We start from the raw sequence: 16,424 nt of genomic DNA, 5'->3' as shown, positions 1-16,424 counted from the left end.
CCCATATCGGGCTCTCTGCTCAGTGGGGAGCCTGCTTCCCCCTTTCTCTCTGCCTGCCTCTCTGCCTCCTTGTGATCTCTGCCTGTCAAATAAATAAATAAAATCTTAAAAAAAATTATCTACATGCACAGAAAAGTGATGAGACTCCTTGATTCTTCTGCTTTCCCTTATCTGAACCAAAATTTGAGCCTTTGCTGAGAGGAAAGGTGAGGGCAACAATTTTCCTTTCTGTTCTAAAGCAGAGCTCCTCGGAGGTGCTATAAATATAAGAGTATAATTATTCTTTCTCTGAGCCTCATGTAAAATGGGAATAATACTCATTGGCTTAAATCAAGAATAAATCAAATGTGGAGATTCTAAGGCTGAAGTGGGGGGAAAGCAGGGGGGCTTAGAGTCGTAGAGCTGGGTTTGGCTTCAGACCCCCACTCCCGCCCCCCGCCCCAACCCTGTTCACTAGCCAGGGTTTGGTTTGGGCCCAGCTGCTTTAGCTTTCCCTATCTCGGTTTCTTTGCCTGTAAAATGGGGATGATACCCGCTACTTGTAGGGTGTAGTCGGGGTGAGATGATGTATGTGAAATGTGTGGCAGGACGCCTGGCGCGTGGTGGGTGCACTGTGGGAAACGGGAACTCCAGCTCTGTTTCGCTGTGGTGAGGCTGAATTGGGGAGGAGGCAGGAGCTTCCCTGCTGGCACCGGGCCACTGGGCTGTTGTGCTGGTGGCATCGGCCTCAAACTCAAGTCTGCCAGAAAGGGTGGCCAGGCCACAGGGGAGACCAGGGTCTCACAGGTGAGACCAGAGGGAGCTGCGAGGTTGTCCCTAATGGTTGGGGGGCTGGTGCTCCCCAGGCAGGCTGCATGGAGTTCGTTCACCTCTGTGTCTTGGTGACTCAGGCAGTGTTTTGGACATAGTCCCTCCAGTGAAGGAGAAGCCCAGGAGGGTTGTCTTCACCTGGTTTCCCTTCCTGTAAACCAAGCATCCAGCATTTTAAACGGACTCAAAACTCACTTGCGCACAGCCATTCCCCCTATGCACTGGCTCGTCCAAAGCGCTCTCAGATAACAATGCTACTCAAGGGAAAGCCATTTATTTGAAATCTTTATTAATGAATGGAGAAAAATAATGCAATGTGACAACGTTCATGTCCTGCTGCCTAAATCCGTAACAGAAGCAGACATTATTACTTAACAGCTCACGTGGTGCCAATTCTGAGACCAGATGAGGTTGTCCTTCCTTAGGAAATGGGCTCCGGTAGCATTGTTTTTCCATGTTGTTCTAGCAAAGCCTTTTACTTGGTTCAAGTTTAAATGTCTCTGTGTGTGTTTATGCGCGTGTGCGTGTGCGTGTGCGTGTGTGTGTGTGCATGTCTAAGTATGACTACAGCTCTGGGCTGGTGTTTGCTATTTATTTGGTTTCAGGTGCCAGCATTTTGCTGTACTCGGTCCTCTCCTTTCAGAACAACAGAGCTATTTATTGATACAAAGGAGAGGTGTTCAGATCATCTTGTTAAGATGCAAAGCTCAAAGTAAACGCTGTATCTTTATTTGGAAATCCACATCCTTCCTTAAAGGAAGGCTCAAGAGTCAATTTGTACGAAGTATGAAGCCCAAGTTGAGTGTCTATTTTTAATGACTACTTTGCTTACATTTTAGATTGTACAAATGCCTTGTCAACTCTTGTAGGAATTTGGACTTTATTTCGTTTTGAGCCAAAGAACCTTCATGATAAATACTATCGTATGCTTCAAAAACATTAAGAACCAGAATGAAATGAGAGCTACCTGACTTTTGAGAAGTAACAGGCTAGTGGTATGAAAAATAGGCAACAGAGATCAGTGACAGGGTTCAAATGAACACGGTAAGCCATTTTATGCCTTGGGGGAAAACACTTGAGATAATAAATACAAATGATAAATATTTACAATAGAAGCAACAAATGGGACATCAGTAGGCGAACACATAAGACATTTACACTGAGGAAAATATAAAAGTGATGCCTTTCACACATCCAGCCCAGGAGCTGGCGAACAAATGAACAGCTGACCCAGCAACGCGGGAGAATGTTATTGCTTCAGCTTTTGAGTGATGTAAGTAAAACAGTAACATGCTGCAGTGGCCCATGGCATGAGACAGCCACGGTTTACGTTCGGTTCCCATGGCAGAGCCTGACACACCGGTCCTCCTCCCCCGGAGGGCAGAGCGGGATTAAGCGCACCATCTCTCCAGCTTTTTAGGTGCTTCTCCCAGCATTTTGTCCCCTCCCCCTACCCCCCACACCCAAATGGTTTCTTTCTAACCTGGATCATGGAAGATTGGGGAGCTGACCTTCCAGTAGCAGCATGTCCTGGCACTGATGAGCTTGGGTTTGGGGTAATAAAAACACTAGCCGGGTTTGGGGTAAGGGCATTCCCTGGAACAAATTAGAGCAGATAAATTTAACTTCTTTACCTCTGGCCTCGGGTCACTTCGAGGGAGAGCTCTAAGCTGATCAAACAGAGGGTGCGTACTTTTTTGCCAGCTCACTAGAATGGGGGTCCCAAAACTCGGGCCCAAGAGCCAGATCCAAGTGGGCACCTGTTAAATGCAATCTTACTGGAGCAGAGCCAGGCCGGTTGGTGACATGTTGTTTTATATATGCCTGCTTTTCGGGCACAGTGACAGAGGGGAGTACTTGGGACAGAAACCGCATGACCCGCCAAATGAAAAACAGTGTAATTTACTCTCTGGACCTTTACAGAAAAAGTTTGCTGACCACTGCTCTAGAAGGAACTGGCCGAGAACACCTGTCTACGCCTTGTAATCCTGGCCTCCTGTTTGAGTACTAGCTGCGAGAGAGAAGCTTTAATGTTGATAACTCAGTAGGCAAGAAAGAAAAGGCCTATCTGTGGAACGTTTTGAACAACCCCAAGAACCCCATTCTGCTGACCCTTTGTTACAGTCCTCTTCCCACTCCCCCCTCCTTGCCTTGGATTTTTAGCTCTGTCCCTCCTCTCTGTCTTTATTTTGTCCACTCGGACTGCTTTCTTCGTTGTTACATTCCCAGTCCGGATCTGGAAAATCCTGTCCCTCAGTGCTTCCTGGCGGTCGCCTCCATTTATGTAAAAGGTCAGCCTTCCCTGCTGGAAGCCACAGCCCCCTCTGCTCTCTTCACCCCCTTTCCGTCCTGCACACCGAGAAGCCCCATTTCCGACTTGGCCTCAAGGCATCAGGTACAAGGCTTTATCGATCTTGGCTGAGGGTCAAGGTGGGGTAACCAAATGCTAAGGAAAAAAAATCTGTCATATGTACTTCTCACGTGTGCGTTTTCCTCCAGGGATGTGGTTTGCTCGGAGTGGCTGTGAGCTCACGCCGGGCAGGCAGACACACGGCTACATTGCTCTTTGATTCCTTTTAAAAGAGCACTCAAAAGAAAAAAAAAAATCATCCCCAAAAGATGGGCTGTATTTCTTTTTCCTTTGAGCTGGTTTTAATGACCCAGTTGCTTTGTTCAAAAGCCATTTATTTAGACGACAGGTATGTAGATGTAACTGGATAAATAAAAAAGTGAAATAGAGATTCGAAGCAGTGGTTAATATACAGACCCACAGGGACCACTCCCTCGGACATGGTCCCCCAGACGGAACAATGGCTCAGAAATTACACTTAGAACCCTTGCCCTCCCCGTCCCCAGCAGCTCCAAACCTCAAGGCCCCATGCAAGAAACTGAACTTCCATTTGGCACCAAGCACCCACACAGCCCCCATCTCCTCTCCACCCTTCTGACTCCCAGGGCGGTTTTCACATTCACTGCTGCACCCGGATCCAGCCCGCCCTCTGCCAAGACAGCACCAGAGCTGCGGGCCTGGAGCCCAGCACCGAGTGTGCGGTCCAGTCTGACCCCTGCCCTTCCCCGGCCCAACTCCCCCACAGCAGAGCAAACCGCAGGCCGCCGCCCAGTGGCTCCACGGATGGAAAGAAGACAAAGTTGCAAGGAGGCCGCGTGCACGCTCACTTAGGGATGTGCAAGTGTGGGAACGCTCCACGGGCCCAGCCGAGACCTCGCTGCTGCCCAGGTCACCTCTGCCTCACCTGTTCGTTCCGCTAGCACACACCTGCATCAAGTCCGCAATTCCCACCAAATCCTGCGTGTAGACATCCCCCCTCTTTAATGGCAAATGTTTTGGAATGTCCATAGAGAAGAAAATGGACGGCATGGAGGAAAGATTTCCCAGCCAGGCCTTTCGTTTCACCTCCGGATATCGGAATACTCAGACTGTTCCTCCTCCCACTCGCTGCTTCCAGATGTTCCCTGGCCCCCGTGGCTGGCGGCTCGGCCCTGGGCATGGGCGTTTGGGTGGCTTTTGCTACCTCGCTCTCCCTTGGCACCTCGGCCAGTCTCCCGACTACTGGGCTCTGAGAGGGGGTGACCTGCCTCCCCGTGGTGGACCCTGGAGAGCTTGGCTCTGTCTGCCTGGAGCTGGCGCTCAGGGGACACCGTGGGGGGCCTCTGGATGGCCGAGGTACAGAAGCTCAAGATGGAGCACAGGCCTCCCCAGTTCTGCTCGCACTGTGCCTGGACGCTGTGGGTGACGGCCTCCTTCACCTCTTCTCCGCACGTCAGCAGCAGGTTCACCAGGTCCACGTACGGTCTGGAGATGGAGAGCAGAAAGAGAAAGAGAGAGAATGGAACCAGTCCTGAACGGGCCACAGAGGACATGGAGGATACCAGGCACAAGGGACATATGGCTGAGGCCTTAGTTTGGTGAAAGAGATTTCAGGAATTACTTCAGGTCTTTATTCCTATCCTAAGGAGTGCTGGCCTTAGCCGCTATTTCCTAGATGGCCGTTACCTCCCAGGCTCCATGCTGGGGACTGGAGACAGGCTGGTGCCTGAGCCTACTACCACCAGGAAAATGGCCAGTGACGATTTGCAGGTGCATAGTGCCTCTGGGGAAGGCGGGGGAGAATGCCAGGTAGGGCGGCTGTGTGAGTGTTGAAAAGGACTGTAGGAGAGCTCTGGGCATGTTTCCCGTGTGCCAGCTAGGAGGGTTTCAGTGGGAGGAGTAGAGAAGTGTCTTGGGGCCAGTGGTATAAGAGGCAAATGGTGAAGGGTTGGAACTACCTAACTGAGGACTCTCTTTGGCAGGGGAGGAGGAGCCATCAAAGATTTGGGGCTGCAGAGCTCCACATCGCCCTCTCGCCACGTGGTGTCAGTGGGGCTCGCTGGCTTTGCACTTGGTGCCAACTCTCCCAGGTCAATCTTCTCTAAGTGAGGCTCCCAGAAGCCATTTCCCCACGTCTGTGTTTGCCCCTGCTTTAGGCTCCTGGTGAAGGGTGTTTCTGGAAGGTCCTGGATGCACTTCCCTCTGTACTCAGTGGAGAAGGGTAGGAGGCAGACCACGGCCCTGCAAAGTCACTTCCCATGGAGCTCTCCCCCATTCCTGGTACTAAAGGTTGAAGACGGGGAGTGGCTCTCTAGGCATCTCTGTTCTTCCAGTCTGGCTTGGCTAGAACTGGAGGTGAGGGCTGGCCACAAGGGGCCTAGGTGTTGGGATGAGGGCCGGCGGTCTGTGAAATACGCACATTTGGTTCTGGCTCAGGCCGTCCAGCTGCCCTGGGTTGTTCTTTGGGAAAAATGTTGGAGGAAGAATGAGCACATCATGCCGCACAGGGGTGGGAGGTGTGTGCCGCGGGCGGGAACAGCGTGCCTGCTCTCTACGGGCCCATCTGGTAAGAGGTGTCCCCGGCAAGGGGCTCTCATAGCCCACTCACTGAGCCCTTCTCACATCTCACTGGCCTTCCAAAATCCCCAGGGAGGGTATAGAATGTTTCACGTGGCTAACCAGCATTCTTTAGCAGTCCAGCAAAGTTTCTGGGTATCTCGCCCATGAGCACTGCAGCTCTGGGCCATCGCCTCGGGCAGGGCAATCCCTCTGGAACGTGAGATCACTTATGAGGAACTAGACTTTTTTCCTCTGTGAGCCGGGACCACCTGGGTGGCTGCCTGTTAGCCCATTTCATCTTCTCTTTGCAAGCTGGCAGTTGCTAGGCAGAAGAGCAGATTGTGTTTTAGGACTTGTGAAGTAGTTCACTGCCATTTTTATGAATTAGTCCTCAAGTTGTAGTTGAACTGTCCTCATGTCATAGATGTAAAAATGGAGATGGCTGGTGGTGGGGGGGAGGGCGGGGGAGAGGAGAAAGTCAGTTTTTGGAAGCTTCTGGGCTGGGAAGGCCTAAAGCTGGGCTGAGAGCAGAGAAGAGGAATGTTCCGGCTGATAGAGATCAAGCTGCCTTTTAAGGCCTACTTGATGCCTTTGGAGTCAGAGAGTCTGTGCATGGCTGATGGACAGGGCGCTTCAACTCTCTAAGGCAGGCCCCTAACAGTGACAAGGACAGCGATAACACTCCTCCTCCCGGGCTGCAAGAGGGGGCCATGGGGCAACACAGAAGCAATGCTGCATGCATATTTGCTTTCTTCTATCTTTTGACAACTAGCAACCGACTGCCTCAGGGAGCTCAAGGTCACGGAGCATATCTGCTACAACAGGGTCAGGATTTCAGTGTCTGATTTGTACCTGCCCCTCTCTGGGGCAACAGGAGCAAATTGCGGGGGCTGAGAATCTGTCTTTTTTGGGACCAGCCCAGTGATCTTCTTTGAGTTTTCTTTCCCCAGAGTAAGGGGAGAGCTCTCTTGGGAATGTACGGACTGCCTCCTGGCCTCCTTTGCCAGGGCAGTCTGCCTGCCAGATGAGCTCTCAGAACCCCAAGGCGGATCCGAGAAGGCTGGACTAGCGAACGCTCTCTCCTGCCTTTGGCGCTCTCTCCCGAGGAGAAAGCTGTGAGCCATGGGGAGGGGTGTGTGTTAATCTAAGCCGTGTTTTGAGCTGGCATGGTGCCTTCTCAGGCTGCAAGCTCAGCCCGTGTCTAATGACAAAGCCCAGCTTTCTCAACTGGGTGTCAGCAAGGCTAAAGGATTTTTAAAAATACTTGGAGGGGGACGTGCCTGGAGGCTGCCAGCACCCAGTGACAGGGTGTGTGGTGGCCAAGGCAGTTGATATGGAGAAAGTGGGGTGGGAAGGGGTGAGAGGAACAGAGGGAAGCGGAGAGCTTGAAGGGAGCCACTTTAAGCAGACATGAATGTTTTGGGGGTGGATAGGGATTGGGTTGAGGAATGGGGGTGATGTGGATTCTAGAGTGACTGTGACTTCCTCTTCTCTAAAGGGAAAAGCAAATTCAGTTCTTATTTTCTTATCTGAGACCAATGCCACGCATTCTTAAATGGCCTTCTTGCTATCTGGGGACTGATGGGATCCTTTGTGCTCAAATCAGTGAAGACAGTTAAAGGACAACACCATCGTTCAGCTTGAGGTTGAGCTGACACACCCCATAGTCATGGCTTCAGAAAGAAGGTAGTGGGGTGCTGGGGGTAGCTGGGGTTCGGTGAGACCCACTTCCTGGATATACTGGCTTAGCAAGAGGAAAGAGGACTTGTGTGCAGGCACAGTGAGTGTTCTTAAAAGAGGCCCAGGCTAACTTATGGGGTGAGTCACCTGCATTTCCAGAGCGGGCTGGGGTGGAGGGCTATGTGTTCATTCTAAATGATATGAAGAGCCCCTGAGAAGTAAAAATCTCATGGCCCCATGGGCCATGTTTCCACAGAGGAGGTACCAGAGAAGCCACAGCACTTTACCCCTTCTTAAATTCCAGAGGGAGCAAAAAAAACCTTCAAAACCTTTGGTTTTCCCAAAGAAGACTTTTCTCCCATCTTGGAAAAGACAAAGTCTTGTTGCACTCCAGGAATGTCTTACTGATATATAAGCTCATGCCCTTCCTCCGTTCTTGAGGCCAAGAAGCTATAGTGGATGACAGTGGACTGAGGACAAAGGAGCTTTGGGAGTCTCTTAGCCATGGGGCATTTGCCTCTTTCCAGGGGCAGCTTGAAGGAAGGGACCTTTCCAGTGCTCTCCTTATATAATGGGGGTATAACTGAGAAAAGGGAAGGACCCCCTGCTACATCTGGGAGCCCATGAGCCTCTCACAGGTCCAGTATGGAGAGAGCAGGTCAGGAGCTAGGAGGTCCCATGTCTATTCCTGATAATAGGCTTGAGTTGTAGGTACTGCCAGGTCCCAAGCTGGATATGGGGATCAAATCTCAGAGTCAGATCTTGAACCTCTTAGCTGCCCTCTCCTCTTCTGTTAGGTGGAGAGAGTAATCTCCACTGGGCAGCCCTGTTGGGAACGATAAATGAGACCGTCCAGGTCAAGTCCCTTGCCCACTCACACAATGATAGTGATTATCATTATTGTTGTTGTTGAAGATGTTGTTGCTCTGTGTCTTTACAGGTATTTGGAAGAGTGATAACTATTTCATAGGGTGTCCGTGTGACTAAGGAGAAGACAATACCACTTTGCTCTTGGCAAGAGCTGCTGGCAGAGATTCATGGTAAATCTTTGAATTCCAAAAGGGATCTGGGGGTGTTGCAAGATACTTGGACCCTCCTGACCTGGTGGAAACTGGTGGGTGATGGCTGCTGTCCTCCATGATCTAAGTGGTGTGTGTGTGGGGTGGGGAGTCGCCTGTTGGTGGCAGAGCAGGGGGAAGGCCATGGCACCAACTGAGGAGCAAGAGATCATAAAATTGTACTGATTTGGCTCCGTGAGCCACTGTGTAAAGACCAATGGTGCCATCAAGCTGGTTGTGACTTGTTTCGCTCTGCTTAGCAAGTGGCCTGCTTTCTGCCCTCAGTCTCCGAGGAAGAAGCCATTGTGACCTACTGCCCAGGCCGCATGTCAGGAGCATCTGGGTACCACATGCTCTATCACGTTGCAAAGTTTAGGATCCTACAGGTGAGATTTTTTTTTTTTTCCTTAAGGAATAACAATTTCGGGGTTTATTACTGAATTGCCAGTCTTTGAATAAGCAAGTTCATATTTACCCACTTTGGCAAAAAGGTGTTTAGCTGATTCAAGTTCTTGACATGGGTCTTGTGTTTTCTCTGGGAGGGAATCAATGTGTTAGAGAAGGGGAACTGGGCCTTCTGAGGGAACCGAAGGCCATGGGGGCAGGAAAAAGGGCTATTGCTCTCAGTTCTTGGCATTGAAGCCTCCAGAGCTGGATGACCTGGGTTTGCCTCTCATTCTCTGTATGACCTTTACTCTAGTGAATCTCAGCTTTCTGATCTGTAAAATGGAGAGAAGAACGGTACCTCGCTCCCAGGGCTGCCGTGAGGATCTGGGGAAAGATTCCCGAAAACCACTGAGCACAATGCGTGGCACTTAGTAAAGGCTCAGCCGCTGTGATGGGCTCTTGGCTGTCTGCTGGGGCACCTGCGAGGCGGCTTGGAATACTCAGAACTGTTGGGATTCGCACTGAGGGGAAGGGGAAGCGTATTTCTGAAGCCTACACATCTCTCGCTTAGTATGATATTTTCTGTTTCTATGGCTCATGCTTTTGAAACCAACGGTGGACATTTCTTTCACTTTTCCTGAAGGCCAGCAGGAAAGGGCCTCCTAGGGGAGTCTGTGCAGCTTTCTGAGGTAGAGTGCAACCTTTCCCATTTGGTGGGAGGTCGGCCTCCAGACACAGGCCCCTCAAAGTCCTCCACATCAGCCTGAGGAGCGGGCCCCCTCCTTCCCATGGCCCCTGTGGGGCGGCACTCACTCATGCAGCAGTAAGTCCTTGAAGTGAATCATCTCCACCATCACCCGTGTGTTCTCCTGGGCGGCAGAGCACAGGTCGTGTTTGAGGTAGCATTCCCGCTGTAACTGGAACACCATTTCCTTAATGGCGGGGCACTTCCGGCTTATGCAGCCGAACCTGTGCCGCAGAGCGTGGGCCTTACACTTCAAGGCATCTTTAATGAATGACTTGCCCTGAGAACAGAGAGGACAGAGAAGAGAGAGAGAGGCAGAAGAGACAAGTCCTCGTCAGAAGCTTGTCAGTCACACTTCTTGGCCTCGCACAGGATTTTTGTTGGACAACTGAACCCCAGGGTCCTGCCTCAGACTGACATCCATGCAGGCAACAGGCTGATGACCGTCAGGGGGTACGTCTGGAGTGACAGGACACCTCTGGCATTTGGCCAAAAAGGATGTTACTTTGGGAGACTAACAAATCTGCCTCCTTCCTCCCAGCTGCTCTACTAATTTCCCTCATTCTGGGGCTTCTGTGGCCGTCTGTCCTCTAGGCAGCCCAGGGTTGGCTGCTTGGGGGCAGACTTTCTGGAACCCAAGGGGAATGTGGACAGACATAAATCCCAAGCTTCCAGCAAGAGTGTTTCCCAAGGAGAAGCTGCTTGCTGATCCAAGTCTCACATCATTGCTTTTTCCTCCAACCCCACGAGGGACATTGAAATTGGGTGCTATCTGTGCCTCAGTACCTCCCATAGCCCCCAACCCATATTCGTGTCTCCTCCTATCCTTCAAGGAGGAGCATTCTTTTCCTTTTTGAAGCTGTTAGGATTATTGCCTCTAAAAGGCCCGCCTGGCACTCTGCCTGGCAGCATCTGGAGTCTGAACTGCCCGACTGACAGCCCCTCCCCCACAATCCCTGCCTCTGAGTGGCTAAGGCAGCCAGGCATACATCTGGGCCCCAGTTCTCTTTCCTGGCAATCCCATGGGATTGTTCTTATCCTAGAAAGGAGACAGCTGTTGGGGTTGCAGAGGCAGGCTGGGGCATGAACTCCCTTATCAGCCTCTCAGGGCGGGAAGGCATTGTGGGATACCTACCTAGGGATCCCCACTCCCCCATTACTATAGAAACAAGCTGTCGTTGGAGAGGGCACCCCTCTGTTTTTAGACAGGCCTGGAAGTAACTGAGTGGAGAAAGAGAATGGGTTTAGGTTGGAAGTGGGAAGCCAGCCAGCACATTTAATTCAGTTCTTCCTTTAGAAGCAACTGAAATGTCTACACATAGTGTCCGGTTGCTGAAAAAGCCCCTCCCCGTGGCTCCTTTTGCTCTGACTTTCCAGCGGGAGCCAAAGACGATGGAGGGTGGGGTGTGTCAGTTCATGGAGTAGTCACATGCTGGGAACCAGCTTGAAAGGGATGCTTCTCACTTGAGAGCATACTCCTCTTGGTTGAGAGAAAAAGGAAGATTAATGTATTCAAGGGCTGCAGCAATCTGTTTTGGTATTCTTCCCTGACATCCTGTGGGATCGCCCTTAAATACACATCTTTCCCCCGGATTTCCTATTACGTTTCCTAATTCCAGTTAATCCAGAAGGGATGCTCTATTAGGGAGCCTTGAGGAGTTCAGATGTTCTACTCTTTCCTTCCCTGGTCTCTGTTTCCCACCCCCTGCCATGCCACATCCTCTGGTGTGTAGGCTCCCAGCCCTGTCACATCCCTTTCTGGTTCCCAGGCATTGCTTTGTCAGGCTCTCTATAGCATGTCAGTAGATGGTGGCGGGTGGCATTCGTAAGTCACACTGTAACTGTTGGCCTTCTTCAAATGTTGTCCCCACTATCCAATTGTAGGGGAGAAGAGGTTGGTGAGACAGAACAACAGGAGGCTTTGTAGTGCACATATGGGCTGGGGAGAACATGGAGAATGTGAGCCTGATACCACCTGCCACCTGAAATGTATTTGGGTTGTTAGCACTGGAACCATAAGGTGGCTTGCTGGGTTCTTGCCCTACCCCAAGCCACCACTAGGCTTTTTTTTTTTTCACCCTGGCTACTCTGGGATAGCTGGAGTAGGTCAGGCCTTGTTAGGGGACTCCATAGAGCAGGACTCATTCGGGGTTTCTGGGTTGGGTGAGGAGGGTCTGCTACTTAGGAGGAAGAAGTCTGTTATTCTGGAAGCCCTGAATTATCCCTGTTACCTGCTCACACACCCAATGGAGATGATGAGTTTCTCTGAAGCTTGTGTCTCATTTATTCCCCCCAGGTAGGTGAAAATAGGTCTTGGAATGTATAATTGGAGGCCTTGTCCTCCCCTGACAAACCTGTTTCTAATGTGATGGGCCTTGCAGACTGAGTTCTGGGTGGCCAGACATAGTGTGTCCCCTTACAAGATGTTTATTATTCGTTCTGCCTTTTGTGTTCTCTGCTAAGAATGCTTAGATGATTGTTTAACTTGCTCTCCATACCACTCTGCCTGTGTAGACACAGCTTAAGGGTGGAGAAGGACTTCACCTACTCCATGACAGTTCTGGGAACAAAACCCCATGAGTGGTGTGGGAAGAAACTGGCACCCTGCTCTGCACCAAGAATGGTTCTTGCAAACGCTAAAAAACACCATAAAGATCAGCTAAGGAGACCTGTTCACAAGTCTTTCCAATGAACACTTCAATCATGCAATGCCAACCTAAAACATTTTGTGCTCTATGTGGTTTTTACCTGGGCATCAAATTTTCCAGCGTTGTGCAGAAAAGTCATGCAAATCCCATGTAAGCCTCGAATCTCACAAGAGTTGTTCTCGAAACATTCAAACACACCACACCCCACATCGCCAGCGTTGACCAAACAGTGTTGAATTTCCGCTAAAATGAGAATGACATACAAATATATACAAAATTCTCAGCCATGCTGGGGAATGCTGAGAGGTCGGCTGAAATACAAGCTAGTAAGGACTACAAGAAAATTTAAGAAGATAAATTTAGAAATGACTATTTCAGGATCTAAAAAGTTGGGCAAGGAAATGTCATCGTCTAATGTCCTTATGAAAGTGTCAGTATTACTATGGAGTATTATGCCTCCATCAGAAAGGACGAATATCCAACTTTTGTAGCAACATGGACGGGACTGGAAGAGATTATGCTGAGTGAAATAAGTCAAGCAGAGAGAGTCAATTATCATATGGTTTCACTCATTTGTGGAGCATAACCAATAGCATGGAGGACAAGGGGCGTTAGAGAGTAGTAGGGAATTTGGGTAAATTGGAAGGGGAGGTGAACCATGAGAGACTATGGACTCTGAAAAACAGTCTGAGGGGTTTGAAGTGGCGGGGGGGGTGGGAGGTTGGGGTACCAGGTGGTGGGTATTATAGAGGGCACAGCTTGCATGGAGCACTGGGTGTGGTGAAAAAATAATGAATACTGTTTTTCTGAAAATAAATAAATTGGGAAAAAAAAATAAAAGAATGCTATATATTTAAAAAAAAAAAAAAAAGAAAGTGTCAGTATTTGTAAATGCTATATCTGTAAAAAATCAGCCAAACCTATGTTACAAAGATCACAATCAGAAGTTAGGTCTGAGCACTCCATTTTTTATCCTTTCCATTGTCTTCAAGTCTTTGTGAAAATACGTAGTTTGAGGGTGCCTGGGTTAAAGGCTTCGGCTCAGGTCATGATCCCAGGGTCCTGGGATGGAGTCCGATATCGGGCTCTCTGCCCGGCAGGGAGCCTGCTTCCCTTCCTCTCTCTGCCTGCCTCTCTGCCTGCTTGTGATCTGTCCGTCAAATAAATGAATAAAATCCTTAAAAAAATATTAGTTTGAAAGCAAAAGCAATTTCAGCTTTCCAAACCCACAAACACAAGGAAGATTTTAAATGATTCGCTTGCTCTCTCCCTTCTGTACTTCATCAATGAAATACCCTTCTCTACTTGGAACTCAAAGCCGCTGCTATTAAATCACAGCCATTTCCTTCCTGACCCCAAATGCGAGCGTCCAAAAAGCAGTTTCAATTCAGCTTTATGATTCAACACCTAAAAATCAAAACAAAATTCCTATTAAGGCAGTGCCTCCAAACCATCAGCATTAAAAATACCAGGCTAGGGGAGCTGCGGTTGCGAGCAGGCTCAGGAATCGAGCCAAATGGGGGCTAGCCTGCAGAAACGCATTGGCACTTAGAGGCTCTTTTAAAATAGAGATCCGGTGTGAGATATCACTTAATCCCCTAGAAATTCCCGCGATCCGGGAGTTTGCTGCGGTCCTTCGCAGAATGTGGCCCTAATTCATCTCTCCAAAAGGACAGACTGAGGGAGTTAACTGTCAGTCTGTCGCGTGCAAGAGACTCTCTTCTATCCCTCCCCCCACCTACCCAATTCACTGATTTAAGCCAACCTCAAAATTACATCAGAAAAGTATATTTTGGAAGAAGGGCGGGGTCAGAGTAGATAATCCGCATTCAGATTAAATCTATTGAGAGAATGAGTGATGTGTATTTGTGGAGGTCACCAATTACCGGGAATCACATTCAATTCTCAGGGAAAGCGCTGGAGAAGGGGAAGGGTGGGCGCCGGTCCTAGGCTGAGGCCAGCGCAGGGTGGGGGTGCGGGCGCTCGCGCGTGGAGATGGGAGACTCCTGGATGATCCCACGCGCGGCCCCGACGCGCCGGGCAGGAGCGCGCAGGGCGGCGATTCACTTGCTGCGGGCGTACCTAATGGGCACTCGTGCATTCCTGCTCGTGCGGTGAGCGCACGCACGCTGCCGCTGGGTCTCAGGCCCCCAAATTAAGGCGGAGGCGGGGGGCGGGGGGCGCCGAGTGAAGGAGCTCCAGGCAGATTGTCTTTCTCTGCCAGGAGCTGGGAAAAGGGCCAGCCCCGTGCCCTGCACGCCTGGCTCTGCTCGGCAGCTTGCCGGTGAGCGCAGAGCCGATGGAGCAGCAGCCGCGCACGGGTCGGGCCGTGTCACCATTTCTGCGCCAGCTGACCGCCCTGGAGAGAGAGAAGGCAGCAGCACCTCAGAGGTACGCTTTGCGCCACCTCCCCCGACCCCTCCCCGGCAAGCAATGCCCCCGAGGGGAAGTCCACAATACAATCGGTCTCGCCTACAAAGTTCTTGGATGTCTGGCATCTTTTGAGGAGGGGGAAAGCAGTCCTGTCCCGGTCGGCCGGCCGGCTGGGAAGAGAAGTTCTCCGGGGTCAGGACGCAGGCTGGCTCCGGGGACCCTCCTTGCCTCCCGCGGGCGGGCCAGGATGGAGCAGGGAGCTTTGCACTGGACCGAGAACTCTCGGGCCGGCACTGGCCCCGTCAGGCGCTGCCTCATTTACCCTCGACCCCGGGGAGGACAGCAACAAGTCCTGTTCCAGCCATTTCATCACCCTGCCAGCACGTGCGGATTCCCGGCGCGCGGAGCCTAGCGTCTCGCCTAGCCTCGCGCTTTCCTTTGCATGTCCCGCGCCACCCCAAGAGTTTGCGCGGCCCTAGATGGGCTCCCAGTTCCGGGCAGAGCGCCCGGGGCGCGCTGCTTGGGTGCACCGTGTTGTCTCCCAGCAGCTCCCTGCCGCGGGGGCGCTTGCACTTACCTGTGTTCTGCAGGGACAGGCGGCCTTTCTGCTGGGAACCCCTGTCTTGGGGACCCTCCGGCGGGTTGGTGGCGTCGGTCCCCCGCGCCGAGTCGAAGGTGGCCAGTACCAAAGCCAGGGTCACGAACTGGCAGAGCCGCTCGGCACACATGGTTCTGTGTGTAAACCTCCCGCCCGGAGACCTGGATTCTTTGTGCTCTCCTCCTCTTCTTCCTCCTTGGCTGCGTCCCCTCCTCCTCCCACTCTTCCTCCTTGCTCGCCTTTTCCCTCCTCCTCGCGGCCGCCGCTCGGATAGAGGTTACCCAGCGCCCTCCCGTAGCTCTCTGGAGAGCATGTGACCAGGCCGTTAGCAGCGCCGCGATTGCCCGGCAATGGCAGGGATGGTGCCTCAAATATCCCTGGAAGCTCTGGTGTCACTTGAATGAAGGAGTCGAGCAGGTGTTGTCCCAGCGGCTGGACCAATCCGAGACCCCGGCCCGTTTGACAACACGACTGGGAGGCGGGGCCTGCGCCCAACTACTACAGGAGGAAGCCGAGCTCCGCCGGGAGCGCCCCAGAAAGTTGCCGACCTGGCGCCGGCAGCGCGTTTGCTTGCGTGTATGAGTGTGTGTGAGCGCGGCCGGAGACGCGTGTGCGGGTGATCCAGGGCAATGGCCGAACGCACTTTAAAAAATAAAAGCAAATACCAGCTCCGATTGCGACTAAAGAAGAGCGGGAGCAGACGGTCTGCGCTGGGACAGCGTCGTTCCCCCCACCTCCCACTCCCCGGGCCCCTGGCTCGCATCACACCCGCATCTTGCCGGGAAAGTTTCCTCTTTCTGTCGTTTGGAATTCAGTGAGCTCCCCAGACCCGAGCCTTGACAGATTGGAGTTTCTTGGGCACAGTGACGCTAGGGGCAAACTGAGCACAGATGGGAATTCCTGGCTTTGTGACGCTTTGCATTAAGAAAAAAAAAAAACAAAAACCCAACAACAAAAAAAACACCTTTCGAACTGAGATAGGAGAAGCACTAGATAGGACTTGGCTTGCGCAACTGTTCCATCCTCCCCCCCGCTTTTTTTTTTTTTTTTTTTTGCCCCCATTTGGTGGGCCGTGCAACACTTAGTGTGCCAGTTCCTCACCCCTCCCCCAATCCAGACGGATTCCGGGCTGGGCTACAGGGATCCAGGTGACCGATTGGACTTGCATCATTTCTAGGCGGGTGACAGGGAGGCCCAAGCCGCCCTGAGTCAGCCCGCCGCGGAGCATCGCTTGCCC

At 51.6% G+C, this 16,424-nt stretch overlaps 1 protein-coding gene and 1 long non-coding RNA gene across 3 annotated transcripts; one reads left to right on the top strand and one right to left on the bottom strand.

The window, feature by feature from the left end:
* Positions 1-3,478: 3,478 nt before the first annotated feature.
* STC2 (stanniocalcin 2) lies at positions 3,479-16,222 on the bottom strand. Of its 2 annotated transcripts, none has more exons than XM_044229420.1 (4): positions 15,167-16,222; positions 12,317-12,459; positions 9,637-9,848; positions 3,479-4,624 (listed from the first exon to the last, which is right to left on the bottom strand). In XM_044229420.1, the coding sequence occupies exons 1-4, from the start codon at positions 15,315-15,317 to the stop codon at positions 4,222-4,224; spliced, it is 909 nt and encodes a 302-aa protein (XP_044085355.1). In that variant the 5' UTR covers positions 15,318-16,222; the 3' UTR covers positions 3,479-4,221. The 2 variants fall into 2 exon arrangements, with proteins under 2 accessions (XP_044085355.1, XP_044085365.1); XM_044229430.1 differs by lacking the exon at positions 15,167-16,222 and adding an exon at positions 14,299-14,398.
* On the top strand, positions 8,276-9,625 carry LOC122892675. The gene is made up of 3 exons (XR_006381440.1): positions 8,276-8,418; positions 8,722-8,822; positions 9,137-9,625. It is a non-coding gene; the product is annotated as an uncharacterized LOC122892675 (long non-coding RNA).
* Positions 16,223-16,424: the final 202 nt, after the last annotated feature.

Source organism: Neovison vison, chromosome 1, assembly GCF_020171115.1.
Source record: "Neovison vison isolate M4711 chromosome 1, ASM_NN_V1, whole genome shotgun sequence".
In the NCBI taxonomy this organism is placed as follows: Eukaryota; Metazoa; Chordata; class Mammalia; order Carnivora; family Mustelidae; genus Neogale; species Neogale vison.
This window is presented reverse-complemented; position numbering and strand designations above follow the sequence as displayed.

Excerpts from the sequence above, each read along its gene's own strand:
- STC2 (XM_044229420.1), bottom strand. The coding sequence starts at position 15,317 with ATGTGTGCCGAGCGGCTCTGCCAGTTCGTGACCCTGGCTTTGGTACTG. Across the intron at positions 12,460-15,166 it reads CCTGTCCCTGCAGAACACAG|CGGAAATTCAACACTGTTTG; the intron begins GTAAGTGCAAGC and ends TTCTCATTTTAG. Across the intron at positions 4,625-9,636 it reads AAGGACTTACTGCTGCATGA|ACCGTACGTGGACCTGGTGA; the intron begins GTGAGTGCCGCC and ends CTCCATCTCCAG.